Here is a 19720-nt window from a genome sequence, read left to right as displayed (position 1 = left end):
TGAGCAAATGTTTTGGGGGTTTTGCTCTTCTTGTTGATTCATTTATTTTATCTATTACTTTATTTGTGTGTGTGTTTATTCATTTATTTTGCCAAAATCAGAGAAGGAAACTTTTTACCTAGATGCTATTTGCTGGCTCTACATCCCAGGAAGTCAATATTCCCAAATAAATGAAGAAGTTCAAACTCATGAATTTCTAACAAACCTTGTCCTCGTGGTCTTGGGCTTGAAGCTGTCTCTCTGTGTGTAATATCAGCGTTGGGGTACAAGAGGATCTTCCAGGCTCTTTGCCTTTATCTGTAAAAGGACCACAGTACAATTACAAAGGGCTGAGAGGTGTTTGAATGAACCGGGGAATTCCATTTGTATCAACTGCCTAGCTGCAGATGATGCCGCTAGACATGAACCATGCTGCCTTCGTGCCAGCCATTATTTCCACCTCCTCCCTGGCCCTGGAGGAACCCCAGGATCTGATAGATGACCCTTCCCTTACGTTATCCTGGCCAGCGGCTCCAAACCCAGACCTTCCCTCCTTCCTAGCTCCCGAGGGCTTCGTTAGGTCATTTTTTTTTTTCCTAATTAGAATGCACACTTGTCTTAGCTCCATTCTGGAGCCCATTAGTGCCTAATAAATGATACGTCTACTTGCTTAATGTAGATGTGATAGAAAAACTACTTCAAAATATGAATTTTTTGATGAGTGTTGAGTATCACCATCTGAGAGGAAGCGGCTTCATATTTCCAGGCCAGTACCGGTTTTGTTTCCTTTGATGAGAAGGAGCATGGTCTGATACAAAGAGCAAGGGCTTTATATCACTTAACTTTGGGAAGCTTCAGTTTCCTCATTTCAAACATGAAGTGGTTCTTTATGACTTTGTTATGTTATATGCTTATTACATCCACGTTTTACAGGCAAAATCACTGTTGTGTGCTAGAAAAAAAAAACACTTTTTACATTAAAAGAGAAAATGTCCAGCATCTAAAATTTGCTGGTGAAGTCAGATTCATATTGATAGCAAAAGCTTTAGATGGAGGATCCATGAAAACACCACTTGTTCATTTCTAGGGACCCCACCTGTGTGGTGCTAGTGAAGCTCCATACAGCATTAACTCACCAAAGAGGAATTGGCTTGTTGTACTTAAATTTCAGGCCCTGGGCCAAGCACCAATGAGACAGGGTTTTATTGAAAGTGCCAAATCGTTGTCATGTTGTCTACTCACTCAAAATAAGGCTAGAAGCCAAAAAGAAGCTGTAGTAAATGGAAAGAAAGCCCCCAGGTTACCTTGGGAGAAGTAAGACTTTGTAGAATGAGCTTTATTCTATTTCTGAAGGCAACAAGAAAGAAGACTTCTTCAAAAACTTGGTCATCTTCAATTTCATGTTCATCTTAAACATTGTCAAAAGGTCATCAGGCAATGCATATACTGACACCAATAACAAAAGATGAGAAAGAAAAGAAATTCTATGAGGTATAAGATATACCAAATGAAATCAAAATAAAATGAAACATTTGGTGTGTTCAATGAAAAGGTGGGTTTAGAAGAGAAGAACAGGAACTCTTGTAGAAATTGTGGCTTGGGAGGGTAAAAGGCTGTGCACAAGACAGAAACAAATGCTTCTATAGAACATGGCCATTTGCTTTACAAAGGGAGTCAGGAGGAGGGGCTAGTTATAGCTGAGATGTAGGTATGAACCAATGAGTACATGCGAATTCACCAGGACCAGAATATCTGGCAGGCCCTACACCAAACCATGCTTCACTTCCAAACCACTGTCCCCTTGTAAAATCTTCCTCTATTCCATGTACCCCACCCCATCCCACCTATTCATCTCCTGCTCTGGCCGTAATGATAAAGTCAACACACCACAGCTCCTGGAAGAGTCATAGGAATTGACTGCCCTAAGGGTCCACTCACCAAAGTCATGATCTCACAGATAGAAACACCTTTCCCTAGACACCATGCCTTCCACATGTCTTACCCTTGAGGGTAGAGGCTATCACACTTTTGCGCATGCACTCCTAGTACTTATTATAGGGTTTAAAACATTGTCAGTGCTAAATCATGTATTTGTTTTCATTCATTCATTTAATTCATTCACCTATTCATTCATTCACCCATACACAAGAAATAAAGTGATTATATTTAAAGACAAGACATTTTTGCTATGGTTATAGGAGGACACATTTCAATCAGTTGCCTCTGAATAGTAAGGACTATGACTAGTCAAAGCAAGAGCCAAAACTAATACATATCCAAATGGACTCCCCTCCCCACCAAAGACAAGAATTTATCAGCACAAGTGAGACAAGTCCTGACATATTAAAAGAAATGTTGACACTGAAAAATGAAAAAGGGATGAAAGAACAGACATCAACCTTGATTATATCCATTCTCTAGGACAGGTTAACTGATATCATTCAATCACCATGAGTCCAAAAATGCCTTAAAACTATCGAAGCCACGAAGCACTTCATTCTGCATGCTCATCAAAGAGGTCTCACAAAGACAGTATTAGTTCATAGATTGGTTTGAAGATCCTGGAGGAGGATATTAAGACAAAACAAATGACCTGTGCCACTTCACAAATCAATGAGAAACCACAGAATAAAAAACAAGATTATAGAAAGCCAGACAAATGATTCAACTTAGGGAAAGTATCCTAAGGACATTTTAATATCTGACAGTCTAGAGCATTAGACCAATTAAGTGGTTTCATAGGAATCAACATAGCATTTTATACAAGTTCCAAAATTAAACTTCACAAGTAAAAGATTGGGGAGACCAGATTAACCAGAAATTTAACTGATAAAAATGTTGGGGTTTTAGGATGACAACCTTAATATGTGTCAATTGTGGCATACAGTAACCAAGAATTCTAGTAAAATTTTAGGCTACATTTTAGGCTCTTGAGAGAATTATAACTTCCAGAAATGAAGCAATAAGTGCATTATCCTCAGCCCTGCTCAGGTGACATCTAGAATATGACTTACAACTCTAAGCACGTAATTTTAGCTAAGACACTAGTCCCAAAGTCCACACACTAGGAGGATCATTGGAAGGACCTGGGCAGGTTTAGCCGAGAGAAGATTTGGAAGGATTACAAAGGGCATCTTCAAGTGTTTGAAGAGCTGTCACATGGAAGGAATGTCAGGCATTCAAACTGGCCCTCAATTGCGCTGTGAGAAAAGATCATGGACATTACAAATGGAAATCAGGATTGGAGTAAGGAAAAATAAAAACAAAAAGCTTCCAAATTCTGAGAGGTTTCTAAAAGTGTAAGGGGCCATTTTGGAAGAGATTGGGTTTCACATCCTTGGAGGAGGTCTCTGAGAAGGGGCCAATGTATACTGTTTTTAGGTATAATAGGAATTATTTTGAACTCTCAGATAGACATGATGGACACTGAACTCTTGCCCAACTGGAATCCTGTGACTCCGTAAAGGAATGGAACCACAAGATGGACAACAAAGACCGCAAAAGCAAAGTAAAGATTTAGGCAACAAACCTTTCTGTTTGTTTGTGGTCAATAACAGTAGGGCTATTTTATTTATTCTGGAATATCAGGGGCTAGATGAGAAAGAAGTGACAAGACAGAAAACTAACAAGAAGAACAGTGGGACCCAGCCAGGCACAAATTTTGCTGTCTCTGGCCGCCAGTGACACACACTGTTCAGTGAAGACAGGCATCAATTTCTTAGGTGGCTGAAATATTGGAGAACACCAAACAATGAGAAAAAATTCACAGTAATTAGAAATTCCCTCCAAATCAAGCAATAGAAGAAAGCACTCATAAGTACCCACCTCAATGCCTGCCTCTCTGTAGCTCCAAAATCTGTTTTTTTTAATTATTTAAGATTAATTTATCTATTTTTAGTTTTTAACATTCATTTCCACAATTTTGAGGTACAAATTTTCTCCCCACCTCTGTGCTCCCCCCACCCCAAGATGGCACATAGTCTGATTGACCCTTTCCCAAGTCTGCCCTCCCTTCTACCACTCCACACCCCCATCCCCTTCCCCCTTACTTTCTTGTATGTCTAGATAGATTTCTATACCCCATTGCCTTTATATCTTATTTACCAATTGCATGTAAAAATAATTTCTAACATTTGTTTTTAGAACTTTGAGTTCTAAATTCTCTCCCTTTTTCCCTCTCCACCTCCCTCCTTGAGAAGGCAAGCAATTCAATATAGGTTATACATGTATCGGTATGCAAAACACTTCCATAATAGTCAGGCTGTGAAAGACTAACTATATTTCTCTGCATCCTATCCCATCCCCCATATCTAAAATAGAATTCTAAATGATGATATCTAAAAAATAGAATTAAGGTGTGAGAGAGAAATATATTGAAAGAAGGATAAAGGGAGAGATAGAATGGGGTAAATTATCTCACATAAAAGAGGAAGAAAAAGCTGTTATAATGGAAGGGAAGAGGGCGTAGTTGAAAGAGAATGAGTGTACCTTACTCTCATCAGATTTGACTTAAGGAAGGAATAACATCCACATTCAATTGGGCATCTTAACCTACAGGAAAGTAGGGGGGAAGGGGTTAAGAGGGGGAGATGATAAAAACAAGGACAGATTGGGGGAGGGAGTAGTCAAAAGCAAACACTTTTGAAAAAGGACAAGGTCAAAGGAGAAAATGGGGTCAAGAAGAATCAGACACTGTTGAAAAATGACTGACCAGCAAAATTATACGGCAGGTATTGTGCTTTACAAATTCAATTTCGCTTGATCCTCACAACAACCCTGTAAGGCGGGTACTCGTATTATGTCCATTTTGAATATCTGAGGTCCCATTTGAACTCAGGTCTTCCTAACTCAAGGCCCAACACTCTATCCACTAAGTCACCTAGCTGCCTTCATTATCCTCACATATCTGGGCTCCCAGATGTTGATCTGAATTTAAATTTGATTTAAATACCCACACTTACACTCCCCCCTCATCCACACACACACACACAAATGCATGCCCCCCCAACCCCTGTGAATTCCTTTTCGGAATGGCAAACATCCGTGGCACCCCTTCAATTATTTTGTTAATAGACACTATTTATTATAACTCATTGATAGCACAGCCATTGTTGAGGTGTGTAGAGGAGTCAAAAGAGACTGAGTCTTCTCTGCCCACAACTGGCTCTGCTCCCACATGTGTTCAAGGTGGGCATCACTGCTTCACAGCTCTTGAGGACTGCTGCCACCACCCCTATACCTTGTTGTGCTTATAATCTCTTTGATCTGAACCCACCTACAAACTCAGATAATGTTGTCATAAAAGAATCCCTGGTGTAGAAACTGGAAATATTTTATAAAAGTGAAAAATCAATAACTTGGGAAGTGCAAAAGTCAAAGAACCAAGCCAAGCAAGCCCAGTACCTAAAATGCCCCTTGCTAAAGGCTGACATGACACTAATATGCTCTCTGTGAGATGTATTGATTGATCAGTCCCAATGACCTGATCTGAAGGCCCTCCAGACAGGCCCTTCCTATCTGCCTCATGATCACACTCAGAGAACTAGAGAATGGTGGAAAGGTCACCCGGAAACACGAGAGCAGAGCTGGAAGCTTGGTCAAGAAAACAGACTCGTCAGTTAGTCAACAAGTAATTATTTCATGTCCACAAGAAACACTGCCATCAGGTAAATGACTCAGAGGGAAGTGGTGAAGGAAAGCTAGTGTCAGAGGAAGGTCAGAGGTTCAGGCTGGTAAGGTCATCTCCTTTGATATGGGGGGCAGGGAAGGGGATGGTCGCTTCAAGATCAGGCACTTAACTCATATTTAAAAGAATGTAAGTATATGAAGGGGCAGCTAGGCGGCATAGTAGAGAGTGCTGGGCCTAGAGTCAGGAAAAGTCATCTTCCTGAGTTCAAATCCAGCCAGAGACACAGTCGCTGTTTGACCCTGGGCAAGTCACTTACCCTGTCTGCCTCAGTTTCCTTATCTGTAAAATGTGCTGGAGAAGGAAATGGTGAACAACTCCAATAACTTTGCCAAGAAAACCCCAAATGGGGTCGGGAAGAGTCTGACATGACTAAAAATGACTGAGAACACCAACAAAAATGTAAGGAACAAAGCTGAAGGAACCGGAACAACAAGACGAAGCAACAACAACAAAAAGGTGATCTGCCAGTATCATTCAGATATAAAATGCCCACGTCTAACTTTTCCAGCCAAGAGACAATTCCTTGGAAAGGGACTTTTCCTTTGATCGGTGCACAGGAGTGACAGGAACACTTGGGTCTCATTCATTTCCGTGCTTCCCTTGCCACATTCTCTTTAATAAATGGATTGATTCTCTTAGTTATTCAGAGTAAAGTCAGTGGAATATCAGGTTGCAGGATAGACCTGGAGGGGCTGTGGAGACCCTCTAATGGAACAGCACATAGTTGGAGGATACTCGAAGGTTTCCAAAGCCTGGAGATCATCGATCACTTTTGAGCCCCACAACAACCCTCTAAGATCAGTCTTCCAGCTTCTAGTTCACTCATTGTATGTGTTCAGGAACTGAGGCATGGAGAGGTCAAATCAAAGACATTCCCAGATCACACAGTTCTTACGGGACAGAAATGGGATTTGCACCTACGTCTCTCTGGATGCAGGGTCTGACTTTCTTTTCATTTCACTGCTTCCTGACATCCAAACCCTTCATTTGCCTAAGACGTAACTGAGGGATGAATTGGTTTCTAGAGAACCTCCCCGAATGCCAAAATAGTCTGAAATTTAGGAGTGGATACCTGGATTAAAGATCAAAGGCTCATTTTGCCTTCTCTGTTTCCATGTTTCCTGGGAGTCATCATTCTGATAAAGACCAATAACATCAAAACTATGCATGGTTCCTATGAGCTTGAGTTAAACTAGATTTCTTGCTAGTAAGCAAAGAGACAAAGGCCAGCTTCTTGAGCCCACCATGCTGGAGCCTCAGCATCTGACAGACACTACGCAAAGTTTAAATAGACCGTACTCCACGATGCCACCCTCATTCTGCTACTCAGGCTGCAGAGTGGCTTGACTGATTCTCCTTGGCTGTGAGCAGGCTAGCCATTTCAGTCAGATGGGCCATTCAGAGAAAAGCCTTCGCCCATGTTACTTCTCCCTCCCCAACCTCTGTTCTGAATGTATTCCCCGACTTAACTTCACAGAGAAGTGCACATCAAGGCATGCGGTACTGATAGGTAGACCCTTCTTGAGTCAACACTAGCAGCAAAGAGCACTTTGAACACTCACTGGAGAGTGCAATCAGAGTTGATCACTGTCCACCACCGGGCCAAACCTTAGCTGAGATATCCGTATGTGAGAGATAAAGGCTGAGGCATAGGCAGACTGTCTTTTCTTCTTCCTCACTCAGTTCTTTGCCCATATTAAGCTGGATCATCAGGAAGCTATGAAAGTAGACTGGCTTCTCTCTGCTCCCTACAGAAATGCCTTCATGGACCTAGGATTTATTATTATACTTCAAGCACAATTTAATGTTACACCTCTAGCAATTATAGAGGGTCGATAGAAGAAACATCTAGTGGAGGAGAATTCCCACAGGTTTGTAAAGTAGTACTTTAAAGCATTGCCCATTATGTTCACCCACGTCCTTTAGAGAAGGAGCCCTATAATAAATCCCTCTGAGAATTCTGAGTCAGGAAAATGATTCTCCTTATACTAGATTATGACAATTGGGTAACCCACCCTACCCAATCCAGTTCAATCCAGGAAACAAGTCTTAAGCTCCAATAATTGTTGTACACCTAGAATACAAAGATAAATTGCACAACAAGCTCTAACTTCAAGGCACTTACTCTCTGCTGGGCAGAGGAGCAGCATGCCATGCTTCTCTCCTCATCCTTGTCCATTGGCAATCTGAGAGCCAAGATGTGACTTCATGTTTCCCATGTTCATTTCCTACAAGCTTGTATATCTCGGAATAGACTCCAACATGCCCCACTACTGGGTACCTTCTTCCCCAGCCCCCCCTCCACCCTCCCACTTTTCAGTGTATTGCCTTCCCCCATTGGATCACATGGTCCTTGAGGACAGGAACTTTCTTTTTCATATTTCTATCCCCAGTGCTTAGCACAGTACCTGGAACATGGTAGCACTTAATAAATCTTTATTGGCTGACTGAAGGACATGAAAAAATTAATCCCAAATTCCTTGGCCAAACATCGCCCAGCTCCTTTTGACTGGGTTCTCTTCTGCCCCTTTTTGTGACATTTTTAATCTGATTTAAGTTTCTAGCTTCTTTATATCCTTTCTTTGAAATCCAGCCAAATGGAAAAGGAAACAAATAAATATACTTAGCACCCGTTGCATTCCAAACTTGTCAAAATGACTCATCGTTTCAAATAGACATAGGGAAGCCTATGTTTACTTTTATCAGAAGATTCATACTCAATTTAAATTCAATAAACAAGTAACTAGTACTCACTGACTGCCTAACACTCCAAGCAGCTCACAAAGGAGTAGTCAAGTCCTTGGCCTGCCTCTGCCCTCAAGGAGCAGACATTCTCCTCCATCAGCCAGACAGAACCAGCCTCTACCCCGTGGATAGCTGCAGCTGAACAAAGCAGGCCAGAGTCCGGAGACTCAGGAATTAAACACAAGTTTAGTTTCAAAACGAGGGAAATGACTTGCAAGCAAGGAGGGAGATTAGGCAAATGGGCTGCACCCCCTCCATCCAGTGGGGGGAGATCTCAATACTTGTACCTATGGCGGCAGCTCTGACAGGGAGGGCTAACAGCAACAATGAGGCAAGTTTGACCCTAGCCAGGCTTCATGACCAGAACACGGATAGAGCAGGTGCTTGTCCGAGCTCACGGAACACCTGGCTGTGGTCAGAGTAATACCATAATTATGAGAGTTTGCCAGAGGGTGAGATCATCCACAGGGGGAGTGCAAAGGGTTGTTGTTATGCCAAGTTCAGGGCACAGCCTGCCTGCTGGGCCTTAGCTCTGGAAAACAGCGGATCTCCTAATCTATTGTCACTTCCTTGGTGATTTTGAAGGAGAACGTGGACGAGAGACACATTGTGCACCAGCAAGTGCTAGAGATGTGCCAGCTTTGAGCGCTAGCGTTATCGTCACCATCATCATCCCCATCCCCATCCCCATCCCCATCATCACCATCATCCTCCTCCTTCTCCTCCTCCTCATCATATTATCATGATTACTATCCCATCTTGTGTCGGTAAGCAAAACGGGCTCCTTAGCACTTGGTTCAACAAGTGCCCTGGAAGAGTTTGGCTTTTGTTTCCTTTGAGTAATTCGTGTATTTCATTGAACCTAACTAGGTGCTAAGCCCCAGGCCCAAACCCCTGTTAGGTGTAAAACCTTAGTGGGTGTGGATTGGCAACTAAGGTAGGGCCCAAGGTGGGGCTAACTCCAGGGAGGGCCTAGTTTACATGTCTGGGAGAGCAGAGGCTCTTAGACCACAGTGGTTTTAAGTCGCCTCTTTGTGATGATTCTAGGTCTCGTGGGTGAGTCGCATGTGTGCCTCACCCCTGACCCTGAAAAAGATATGAAAACCCGGGGTTGGCTGTCTGCTCTTTGGAGTTCTTTCCCACAGCAGTGGTGGCACGCGTGACTCTGGGCCAGCCCTTGTTCTGAGCTCCCGGGCTGAACCTAGATGTCAGTAACTATGAATTGTATTGGGTCTGCCTGTTGATGTTTGTATTTTGTTTGTCATTTGCTCTGAAGTTCAGGGTGCTGGATTTTTCCCCTGAACTAAGTGAATGATATTTGTATGCTGAATTAAAGTAAGCTTGTCAACCCCTTCACCTTGCTTTCCTTAGTTAAGCAGATCAAAAGAACCTGTGCTGTTGGCAGCTTTCTGGGTGCTGGCTGTGGGTGGATCTTACACCCCCGCAGAAGCTGCTAGCCGGATTGTGGAAACACATCTGCTTCCAGACTCTGACGACCATTTTTATTTGGAGAGCTTCCAAACGTCGCCCTCCATCTCAGACCTGCCCTCCAATCTCCGGTCCCACATTTCCACGTACTTTGCAGACACTTTTACCAGGAAGCTGGAGGCAGCAAGAAATCGACATAGAAAATGGCCCGAACCTCATTTGAGGCCAAGAATAGTAAACTGTGATGGCTTGTTTGTCCACATCACTGTCCATTGTTCCTCATGCCCCACACTTTCTCTGTTTGTATGTGGTCAGGGTCCCACTCAGTATGAGCAAAGTGCTGTCCCAAGAAAGCTAGAACAAAGTGCAGCATGGAATCTTGTCCCATGGGGATTACAGTCCAGCACAGCGGGAGCGGGGGGGAGGAGACGAGCATACACATAATGCCATGATGCATATTATTTACAAGTGTCCTAAAGTGGTTAAAATTGGATGCTGTTGGTGTGGATAGGAAGAAGAGGACTCTGCTGGAAGAGAAGATCAGGTCTGGCTTCCTAGAGAGTGGGGGCAGCAGTTGGTCCTTGAAGGACTGGCAGAACTGAGTCCGACAGAGAGGACAAAAGGTAACATTCCAAGAAAAGGAACCATATGAGCAAAGGTCCAGAAAGCCTTACATCACTGTGGGAAAAAAAAAAAAAAAAAAAAAAAAAAAAAAAAAAACTTCCTGGTAAGGTATGGGAAGGAGAGTATTGTGGCAAACATCCGGAAAGCCAGGCTAGAGCCCATTCTGTTCAGGGGTTCACATTTATTCCTTTCTCTCCTGTTCTTCTCCTTCTAAAGAGTCACCAAATCCAGCGGACTCTACCTGCCACCATGCTTCTCCCTTCTATTCCTTCCTTTCCATTTCTCCACCCATAACCACATTTCAGGCTCTCGCTCACTACAGCCTGTGGTGGCCCCATCCCCAAGAAGAGAAGAGTAGGGCAATGAAAACTTTGAGTAGAGGAGCGGCATGATTAGATGAGGCAGCAAGGGCAATTTTCAGCCTCGCATAGTCATTTAGTCAATAAATATTCATTAAATATTTACATTTATACTAAATGTCTGGCACGGTGCCAAGCCCTGAGTTACCAACACAAAGAAACAATCCTTGCTCTCAAAGTGCTTACTACTGAATGGCAAAGAAAGGGACCACAGAGAAGAAATGGGGGACCACAGATTGAGGGAAGGCACTAGCACCAAGGGGGAAGAGCAAAGGCTTCTTGTAGAAGGTGGGATTGAGAAATGAGGAGGAGGCTGACGGCCATGCGAGAAAACCACTAACAATGTCCTAGGTCTGGAGATAAAATGTCTTGTATAAGGAACAGCCCAGAGCACACTGAAGTGGAGAAACCACTCGATGGGAGATGGCTGATGATGCTGATCTTAGAGTGGCCCCAAGGTAACAAAAGATTAGACATTTAGAGGAAGACAGGGTTGGAAGAGGCATGGAGCAGGTGGAACCCATAGGGTTTAGTGATGAGAGAAAGAAATAAGAGAGAAACATGATTGACATTTTGGTAATGGGTACCAGAGTATGAGGTTTTCCATGGCCATGACCATGTCAAGAAAAAAGACAACTTGGTTCAGAAGGGTAATCGTGGATTTAGCTGAAAGTCTGTTGCTGTTGAGAAAGGTCACTTAGGCAGTGAGATGTATGTGTATGTATGTATGTATGCATGTTTATATCTGAAATAATACATATATGTGTATATATATACATAATTTACCTAGTGCTTTAAAATATATGACACGTTTATAAATATTAGCTAATTTGATCCTCACAATGTCCTCAGGGTCTAGGTTCCATTATTATCACCAATTATAGGTGAGGAAACTAAGGAAGAAGGAGGTAGTAGCAGGCCGAGTTCAGATTTGATCGCCTGTCTTTCTGACATCAAGTCCAGTCTGTGCATGTGTAAAACACATGTGAATGCACACTCATGCACATATGTGCACATACATGTGTGTATATATATATATATACATACACATGTGTGTATATAAATAAATTTAGCTGTTGGTGCTGAGCACAAGATATTTCTGCAATGACTAACACGATCTTTCTGTATATTATAAGAGGCAATGAGCCATGTCCGTATTGATATTCTCACTGCACAGAAAACCAGACACATAAAGCAGGCATATAGAACTATAAGGGAGACTCAGAAATTCTCCTTGAAGAGGAAGATTAAGGAGTTTAGACAATTGGTTTCATTATATCCTTCAGAACTTCAACATTAAATAAAAAGCTGTTGTACCTATAGGTGGTACACTAATGGCCTCAGGGAAACCTGAGCTCAAATCTGCGTCAGATCCTCCCTAGCTGTTTGACCTTGCCCAGATCGGCTGCTGCTGCGCACTCAAATCAAAGTTCAGATTTTACATTAAATACAAAGAAAGGAGAAACATTAAAATCTATCACACGCAATTATAAAAGGTCTGACCTCAGGAAGCAAAATGGGAAATTGTTTGAAAAAAATAGCAACCCTTCTTTCAGATTTTCTTAGAAAAGTTTAACAAGTTTCTTAGAGAAGCTTAACTGTATAAAAGAGTCCCCACCACGGGAAGGGCCAAGGAGCTCAGAAACAGTTAGAGCAATAAAACCTGGAGGCCTTTGTCAGGTGGACGATAACAGAGTTTGTGTGTTGGAAGGGAGCTTAGCAGCTGTCTGCTCCAAACCAAACAAGAACCTAGGGAGTCAGGGGCTATTACTGTTCCTGTCTACTGATGGAGCCAGAGGTTAGGTGACTTGCCCAGGGTCACACAGTAAGAACATGAGGATGGATTTGTATTCAGGTGATCCTGAATCCAGGTCCTACTCTATATCCACTGTGGATATGGTGCTTGTGGAGTCATTTTGCAGCCCTGTCTGACCCCATTCAGGGTTTTCTTTGCAGAGATACTGGAATGGTTTGACATTTTCCTTCCTCAGCTCATTTTACAGATGAAGAAACTGAGGCAAACAGGGTGAAGTGATTTGCTCAGAGTCACACAGCTAGTAAGTGTTTGAGATCACATTTGACCTCAGGTCTTCCTAACTCCTGGCCTAGCACTCTCTTCATTGCTTAGAAAGCACCTAATCCAAGCCCTTCTTTTTGAAAGAGCAACGAGCAGGTTCAGAGAGAAGTGATTTGACCATGGCCACCCCGGTAATTAAGTAACAGAACTGGCTTTGGAATTAGGCCTCTGAAACAGAATCTACCATGTTCTTCCTAAAGATTCCTTCTAATTCTGCAACACAGGGGGTGGAGTCAGAAACTCCAGCATTCCCAACTCTCTTCCTCAGAACCCTCAGGAAGTTGCCAGATGCTCCATTCTCTTCCCCTCTAGTAGGCCAGTCTGCTGATCCTGGATCCAAGTCCAGTTAAAAACATTTCCTTTGGAAACATGGCCCTTCCTTGATGACTCGGCCCTGGGTCCAGTCCCGGTTGGCAATCCGAGATGTAGTGGTAAGAGCAAGATGCCTCAGTTTCTTTAAATGTTCTTTGTATGACCTCTAGTGAAATTAGGGGCACCAAGGTACATAGAGCATTGGGCCTGGTGTCAGCAAGCCCTGAGTTCAAATCCATCCTCAAATACTTAACGTGTGACTATGTCCCTTTAACTGGGGCCTGCCTCAGTTTCCTCAAACTGTTGCGAGGCCAAATGAGGTAATAGTTGTTAAGCACTTAACATGATGCCTGGCACATAGCAGATGCCACATAAAAGCTTATCACCATTCCTGTTCCTTTTTCCTTATTTATGAAACAATCTTGGGGGGGGCTGCGGTTAGAGTCCACATGAATGTCAACATGCCAGAGTTCCCTAAGAGGCAACGTAGTGGCATATTCAAACCTCAGCTGGGCCAAGGACCCTATAAATCTAGCTGACTCACATCACATTTTTGAGCCTCAGTTTCCTCATCTGGAAAGTGGAGATAATAACATTTGCACCCTCAGAACTCTTGTGAGAAAGTTTCTTCAAGCCTGAGTAGAAACAGTGAAGTTATTATCCTAGGAAGAAGAGCTGTAATGATGATCATGATGCCTGTGACTCCTTCCATAACCCCACTGAAAGAGCTCCTGAGGGGAATGAAGCAGAACACAGGGAAGGGGAATGAGTCAGAAACAAAGAATGTCAGTGTTCCAAAGAAGCCACGTTCCCTCATCGCCCCACTTCTGCCTTCTCTCTGAGAACTAAACGGAGCCGAGGGACGAGAGGCAGAATGGAACCTCCCTGGTCAGGAAGCTGGGAGTTACTCACCTCGTTACAGATAATGACTCTCCAGCAGATAGGCAGACATTCAGACCCCCCGAGAATTTGTTCTTGTAAAAATGTTACCCTGACATTTGTCAGATAGCATAGCAAGACTGTCCGCAATACCCCAGACTCCCAGCCTGATGGAAACTGGCCTACTACTTTCAATATCAGTATATCTAACACTAAGAGGCTGGTTGGGAGCCCGTGTGGAGCTTTCTCTTGGGTTGGTTTTCATCAAGAAGGAAAAGAAGAGGGGGCCGAACCAAGATGGTGGCTGGAAAGCAAGGACTTGCATGAGCTCCCCTCTCCCTCCCCCAGGTCCCTCCAAAAACCTGTAAAAATGGCTCTGAACAAATTCTAGAGCTGCAGAACCCACGGAATAGCAGAAAGAAGCAGGGCTTCAGCCCAGGACAGTCTGGAAGGTCACTGGGTAAGGTCTATCGCACCCTCTGGGAGCGGAGTGGAGCAGAGCTCAGCCTGGACTGCACCTGGACCAATCAGACCAGGAGCCAGGAGCAACAGGCCCTAGCGCCTTGAATCAGTGAGATCTGGAAGTTACCAGATTTCTCAACCCACAAACACCAAAGACAACAGAGAAGGTTAGTGGGAAAAGCTGCAGGGACGGAGTGAAAGGAGTCCCTGGTTCGGCCACCACCCCAGGGGCAGCGGAGGTGGTACAGCTCTGAGAACAGAACTACAGCTGCAGTGGCTTCTGGCCCCAGGTCCACCTACTAGGAGGAATTAAGTGGTGTATCAGAGAGGGAGTGCAGAACCTGCTTAAGATCTGAGTCGTGGTGGGGGTTGGCAGTTCTTGGGGGAGGAGAAGCACTGGTGTGGCAGAGCTTCCTGGGTAGAAAGAGCTCTGAAAACAACAGCACAACACCTCAAGCTTGGGACAAAGTACACTCTATTCTATAAGCAGTCATATCCTGAAGAAAAACTCAAGAGTCAAGAAGTTGGCTGGGAACATGGCCAGGCAGCGAAAATGGACTCAGATTCAGTCTCAGACTTTGGAATCTTTCTTTGGTGACAAAGAAGACCAAAATGTACAGCCAGAAGAAGTCAACAAAGTCAAAGAGCCTACATCAAAAGTCAAAGACTTGCTAAAGGAGACCCCCCAAAAATACTGAAGAAAATAACACCTTAAAAAATAGACTAACTCAAATGGCAAAAGAGCTCCAAAAAGGGAATGAGGAGAAGAATGCCTTGAATGGCAGAATTAGCCAAATGGAAAAGGAGGTCCAAAAGACCACTGAAGAAAATAATACCTTAAAAATTAGACTGGAGCAAGTGGAAGCTAGTAACTTTATGAGAAATCAAGATATTATAAAACAGAACCAAAGGAATGAAAAAATGGAAGACAATGTGAAATATCTCATTGGAAAAACCACTGACTGGGAAAATAAATCCAGGAGAGATAATTTTAAAATTAATCAACTAGGCCTCCTCCCTTATGGAGGTGTGCCCAAGTCTTGCAAGGTTTGTACAATAAATTTACTTTGTTTCTCTTAAAGATCTCTCTCCTATTATTTAAAATTTCTGTCCCATACAGATTTGGAGGTCCCACCGAGATTTGCACTCTCCATGTGGGCAGGCACCTGGCTCAGGGCTTAGCCAGCATGCGCACCGGAGATTTCTCCAACTAGCTGAGCACCTGAGGGCAGGCCCGGTCTCACTGGGAAGTCACAAACTCGCCGGAGAGGAACTCGGAGAAGCAAAGTAAAAGGGGGAAAATCTGAGTGCGCTATGAGCTGAGTGGAAATCGGCCGGCCGTGAAATTCAGTCGTGAACAGTCATACACCGTGTGACCGAGGGTAAGTCCTCAGTATGTCCTCTGTCTTTGCGACCCAAGAGTGTCGACTGACAGATTTAAGGACTCTGAGAAGACACTCGGGGACTGAGCTAAGATTGCCAGGTCTTAGGAAAAACCAACCCATCTGGCCTTGGAGTGCCAGGGGATTGGAATTCGTGGGGTTTCTAACCCAGAGACTAGGGTGACCTGTCTCATGTAAACTGGTTGCAAATCTCAGCGCTTGGACAGCTCTAATGTGCTGTACCAAAGTAGAAAGGAATGGCCATAGAAAGAACTTTAATTTGACTGAGGTGGGGAAAATGGGTTCCCTTGGTAATGTTGGAAGTGGGTCTGAATTCGAATTCGAAATTGTTCATGTGAAATGTCTGTCTGACTAAGGTTTTGTCTGTGTTTTTCTGTTCTATGTTCAGGCAAAAATGTTTAACTCTAGGAGACTGAAATGAACTCCTTTGGTATGAAAATTGTTAGCTAAGGAATCAGAGCTGAAGCTGCCAGCCAGGAGGGCTGGGGGCTCTAAATTAAGGGTTAGTTAGATTCTAAAGGAAAAATCTGTGTATTTTGTATCGAGTTAGCCTATCTAACATCAGGCAAGTGTTTAAACTGTAGAGGAGAGTAAAGGGGTCTGTGTGAAAAATTGGATGACCACTTTAAAGAGGCTCAGTGGTCTGCTTAGGATGTGATTAAAAACTGTTGATCATTTTAACCTTTAAGTTTTAAGGTGAAAAGAAAGCAGCTGGGAAAAGGAAAGCTGGGTGAGTATGTAATTTATTATTTACTTGAAATTTTTGAGGCAAGATTAGGAAAGAAAGATTGAAATTGGAGATACAGAGGGTAAAAAAAAGGGAAAAAAAAGTTAAGGTAAAAATTTGGGAAAGAGAGAGAAACTTGTTGGGGGGGAGTTTAGGTGGGGGGTTGTTGCTCTTGGCTGCCATGTGCTTGCTCCTGGCCACACCCTTCCCCCACCCTCCACATTGAAAGACTGTGGGGAGCTAGAGCTAAAAGAAACTTGTAGCTTAATTGGGAAATAGGGAGTGATGAGAGGTTTTATTGAGTCTCTGGGTATTTACTATAAGAAATTTTCTGATTTGTATAATCATTAAGCTTTGGCCACATAAGGTATTACTGAATTTTGTTTTCACAAAGATTATATAAAATTATGGTTTGAAGCCATCTGCTAGTGGCTAGGAATAGGTAAATTAGCATGTCTAAAAGGCTGGCTCCTTTGTTCTCAAAGGGATGCCTGGCCCAAAGTAATTTACCTGTGGCTGAGATCTTCCACTCACCTTTGTCAATCCTCCTCAGCAAGTGAAAGGGATTTTCCCCCTCTCTTGCTGAGGCAGACAAAGAGAGGGGAAACAGAAAATATTTTAGCTTGGTAGAAAGAATGAGTGGGGGAGTTGCAAGAGGACCACTCTCTTTCTCCAAAAGTTTTTTTTTTTTTTGGTAGAGAAGTGCCTGCATCCCTCCCCATCCCCCAAATCCTTTTAGGCATTTTGTTGATTGCCAGTATGCATAAGATGAAGCTTAGAGAAAGCAGGGTACCAAAGTCAAACCTGGATGGTTCATGAAAGCAGATAATGATATGAAATAAAGTTTTTCTTTTCCTTTATAACTTCATTCATGGCCAGGCAAATATTCCTCATGCTTGGGTCAGAGGTAGTGGGTATTAAAGAATATGCAGCTAAATAAGTAAAGTGTATTTAAGATATTAATGTACTAATATATGTTATGCATATATTTATATATTAATATATTAGTATAGAAATACCAGAAGTAATAGGATCAATAATTCCTATATGTGATCTGGAAATGCAATTGATATCATCTGAAATTTATTGTTTCTGTATTTCTGAAATTATATTTCTAAAATTCTTAGATTTTGTAATTTGAAAAGACTTATTCAATTTTAATCTGAGTTTGATACATGTGAATTGGGTGCTTTTAAAGGATGTGATGAAAATTTGATAATTCTAAACCATCATATTTGGTTTAGAAATGTATTTACCTAGACTGAAATGAGTAGTTCAAATTTTTCATACATAATAATGTTTAGGGCATTACATTTCTATAGTATAACTTCTGTTAAGAGTTGTATTAGTTTAAGAAGTTGGACTATTGCTGTAACCTAAGAAATTATAACTTTCAAGTTTTGTCTGGAAGTTCAATTGAAATTGTCTTTGCTATAAATCAAGTATTTGTACAGAGGTCTTATTGAGTCCTCTTGTAATCTCTCTCAATTCAGGGTACATTGTGAAATGTTAAAATGTGGTTTTATAAACAGTTAATCTTTTCTTTTACAATGCTAAGAGTATTGGGCCTTAGAAATTATGTTAATGTTACCACTAGTGATTAAAGTTAAATGTTACCACTAGTGATTAAAATAATTGTTCTTATAATCTAGATGTTGTTAGATTAAGAATTGTAGTTAATTAAGAAATTGAGGTTATTAACTGAAACAAGAACTTTTGAAACCATCTAGTCATGAATTCTTATCAATCTTTTGTGGTTTTCTGTGTAGAGGAATTCTTATGGAAAAAGTTTTTAAAGTCCTGGTAAACCTTATTATTGTGATAAGGTAAATTTAATTGGGTATGTAATTTATAGAAACTAAGTGTCCTCCCATTATAACACTTTTTGACTAAGGAACTTTGTAATATCTAGGAATTCTGAGCAATATTTGAGAATGAGGACATTTGGCACCAACTTAGTTAATGAATTCCGGTGTTTAAGGGTTAATTTGCTGTAAGGAAAAAGAAGGAGATGTCTATCATTTTAAAACCTTCTAAATAGTTGTCTTCAGGAAAGGTTAGGGAGCGTGCCTTTTAACATCAAAGGGAAGTAATTCTAGAAATTCTGTAATAACAAAGAATTGAGTTGTTATAATACCTTGAAAAATATAGGGGTATGATTTTCAAGCCTGTATCACCTAGGGATGTATTTATGTATGTTAATCTGGAGGTTTATGGATAATTGGTGATGGCACTTTGGGAATATGAATGAATCCAAATGTTTAAAGAAGGAGAGAGACACACCTCAATTTAGAGCTGTCCAAATAATTTTTCTTCATGAAAGTTTAGTGAAAATGCTTTTGAAAAATGCTCTGTAAAATCTTTTTGTATAATTTTCAGAAGGCCTGCTGAATTTCCACCTGTAAGCTAATTGGTTGCAGTTCAAACTACTGTGAGGTTTCCAAGTTCTGGGTGAGAACCTTATCTGTAGAAGTCTTGGGAGGGTGGTTAAATCATGTGTTTTATGTACCCCAGGAAGGCCTATTCAAGGTCTTATTCCACATTTTTGATTAAGGGGGGCAGTCTGCATTCCTTACTCCTTCTCCCCCTTAGTTTAAATAAGAAGAAAGAGTAATAGTTCTGCCCACCTGTCAGAAGGGAAGGAAGGGGGAGGGGCAACAATTACTGGGATTTGAGTTTTTACTGAAAGAACAGTAGGGGTCAGAAGGCTCCAAACCTGGCTTTTTTTTTTTAAAGTCAGCCAAAGTGATGGGTTTTTAGAATAAGATTAGGTTTTGAGGATGCGGGTCTTAAGGATACAGTTTTTATTAGTGAAGCTTGACATCTGATGGGAAAGAACCCACCCTCAGGGGGAGATGAGATGGCAGATCTCTTTAATCAGAAACAAGCAGGTAGTGACAAAAGGGAAGTTATCTGCCAGAATCTGTTACCATTGTGAAAGAAGTTGGTTTTATGGGGAATTATGGGAAAATTGGTTAAATGCAAATATGTGATATCTTGTTGTTTTTAATCAAATAATTGGTTACATTGGTACTC

At 42.0% G+C, this 19720-nt stretch overlaps 1 protein-coding gene across 1 annotated transcript in view; it reads right to left on the bottom strand.

The window, feature by feature from the left end:
• Positions 1 to 19720, bottom strand: part of TCERG1L (transcription elongation regulator 1 like) — a 346843-nt gene that overhangs the window by 102206 nt on the left and 224917 nt on the right. The window contains exon 6 of the mRNA XM_036736337.1: positions 206 to 297. Within this exon, the coding sequence (XP_036592232.1) occupies positions 206 to 297 (92 nt within the window). The remainder of the gene's footprint in view (positions 1 to 205; positions 298 to 19720) is intronic.

The sequence above is a fragment of the Trichosurus vulpecula genome, chromosome 8, assembly GCF_011100635.1.
Source record: "Trichosurus vulpecula isolate mTriVul1 chromosome 8, mTriVul1.pri, whole genome shotgun sequence".
NCBI lineage: Eukaryota > Metazoa > Chordata > Mammalia > Diprotodontia > Phalangeridae > Trichosurus > Trichosurus vulpecula.
This window is presented reverse-complemented; position numbering and strand designations above follow the sequence as displayed.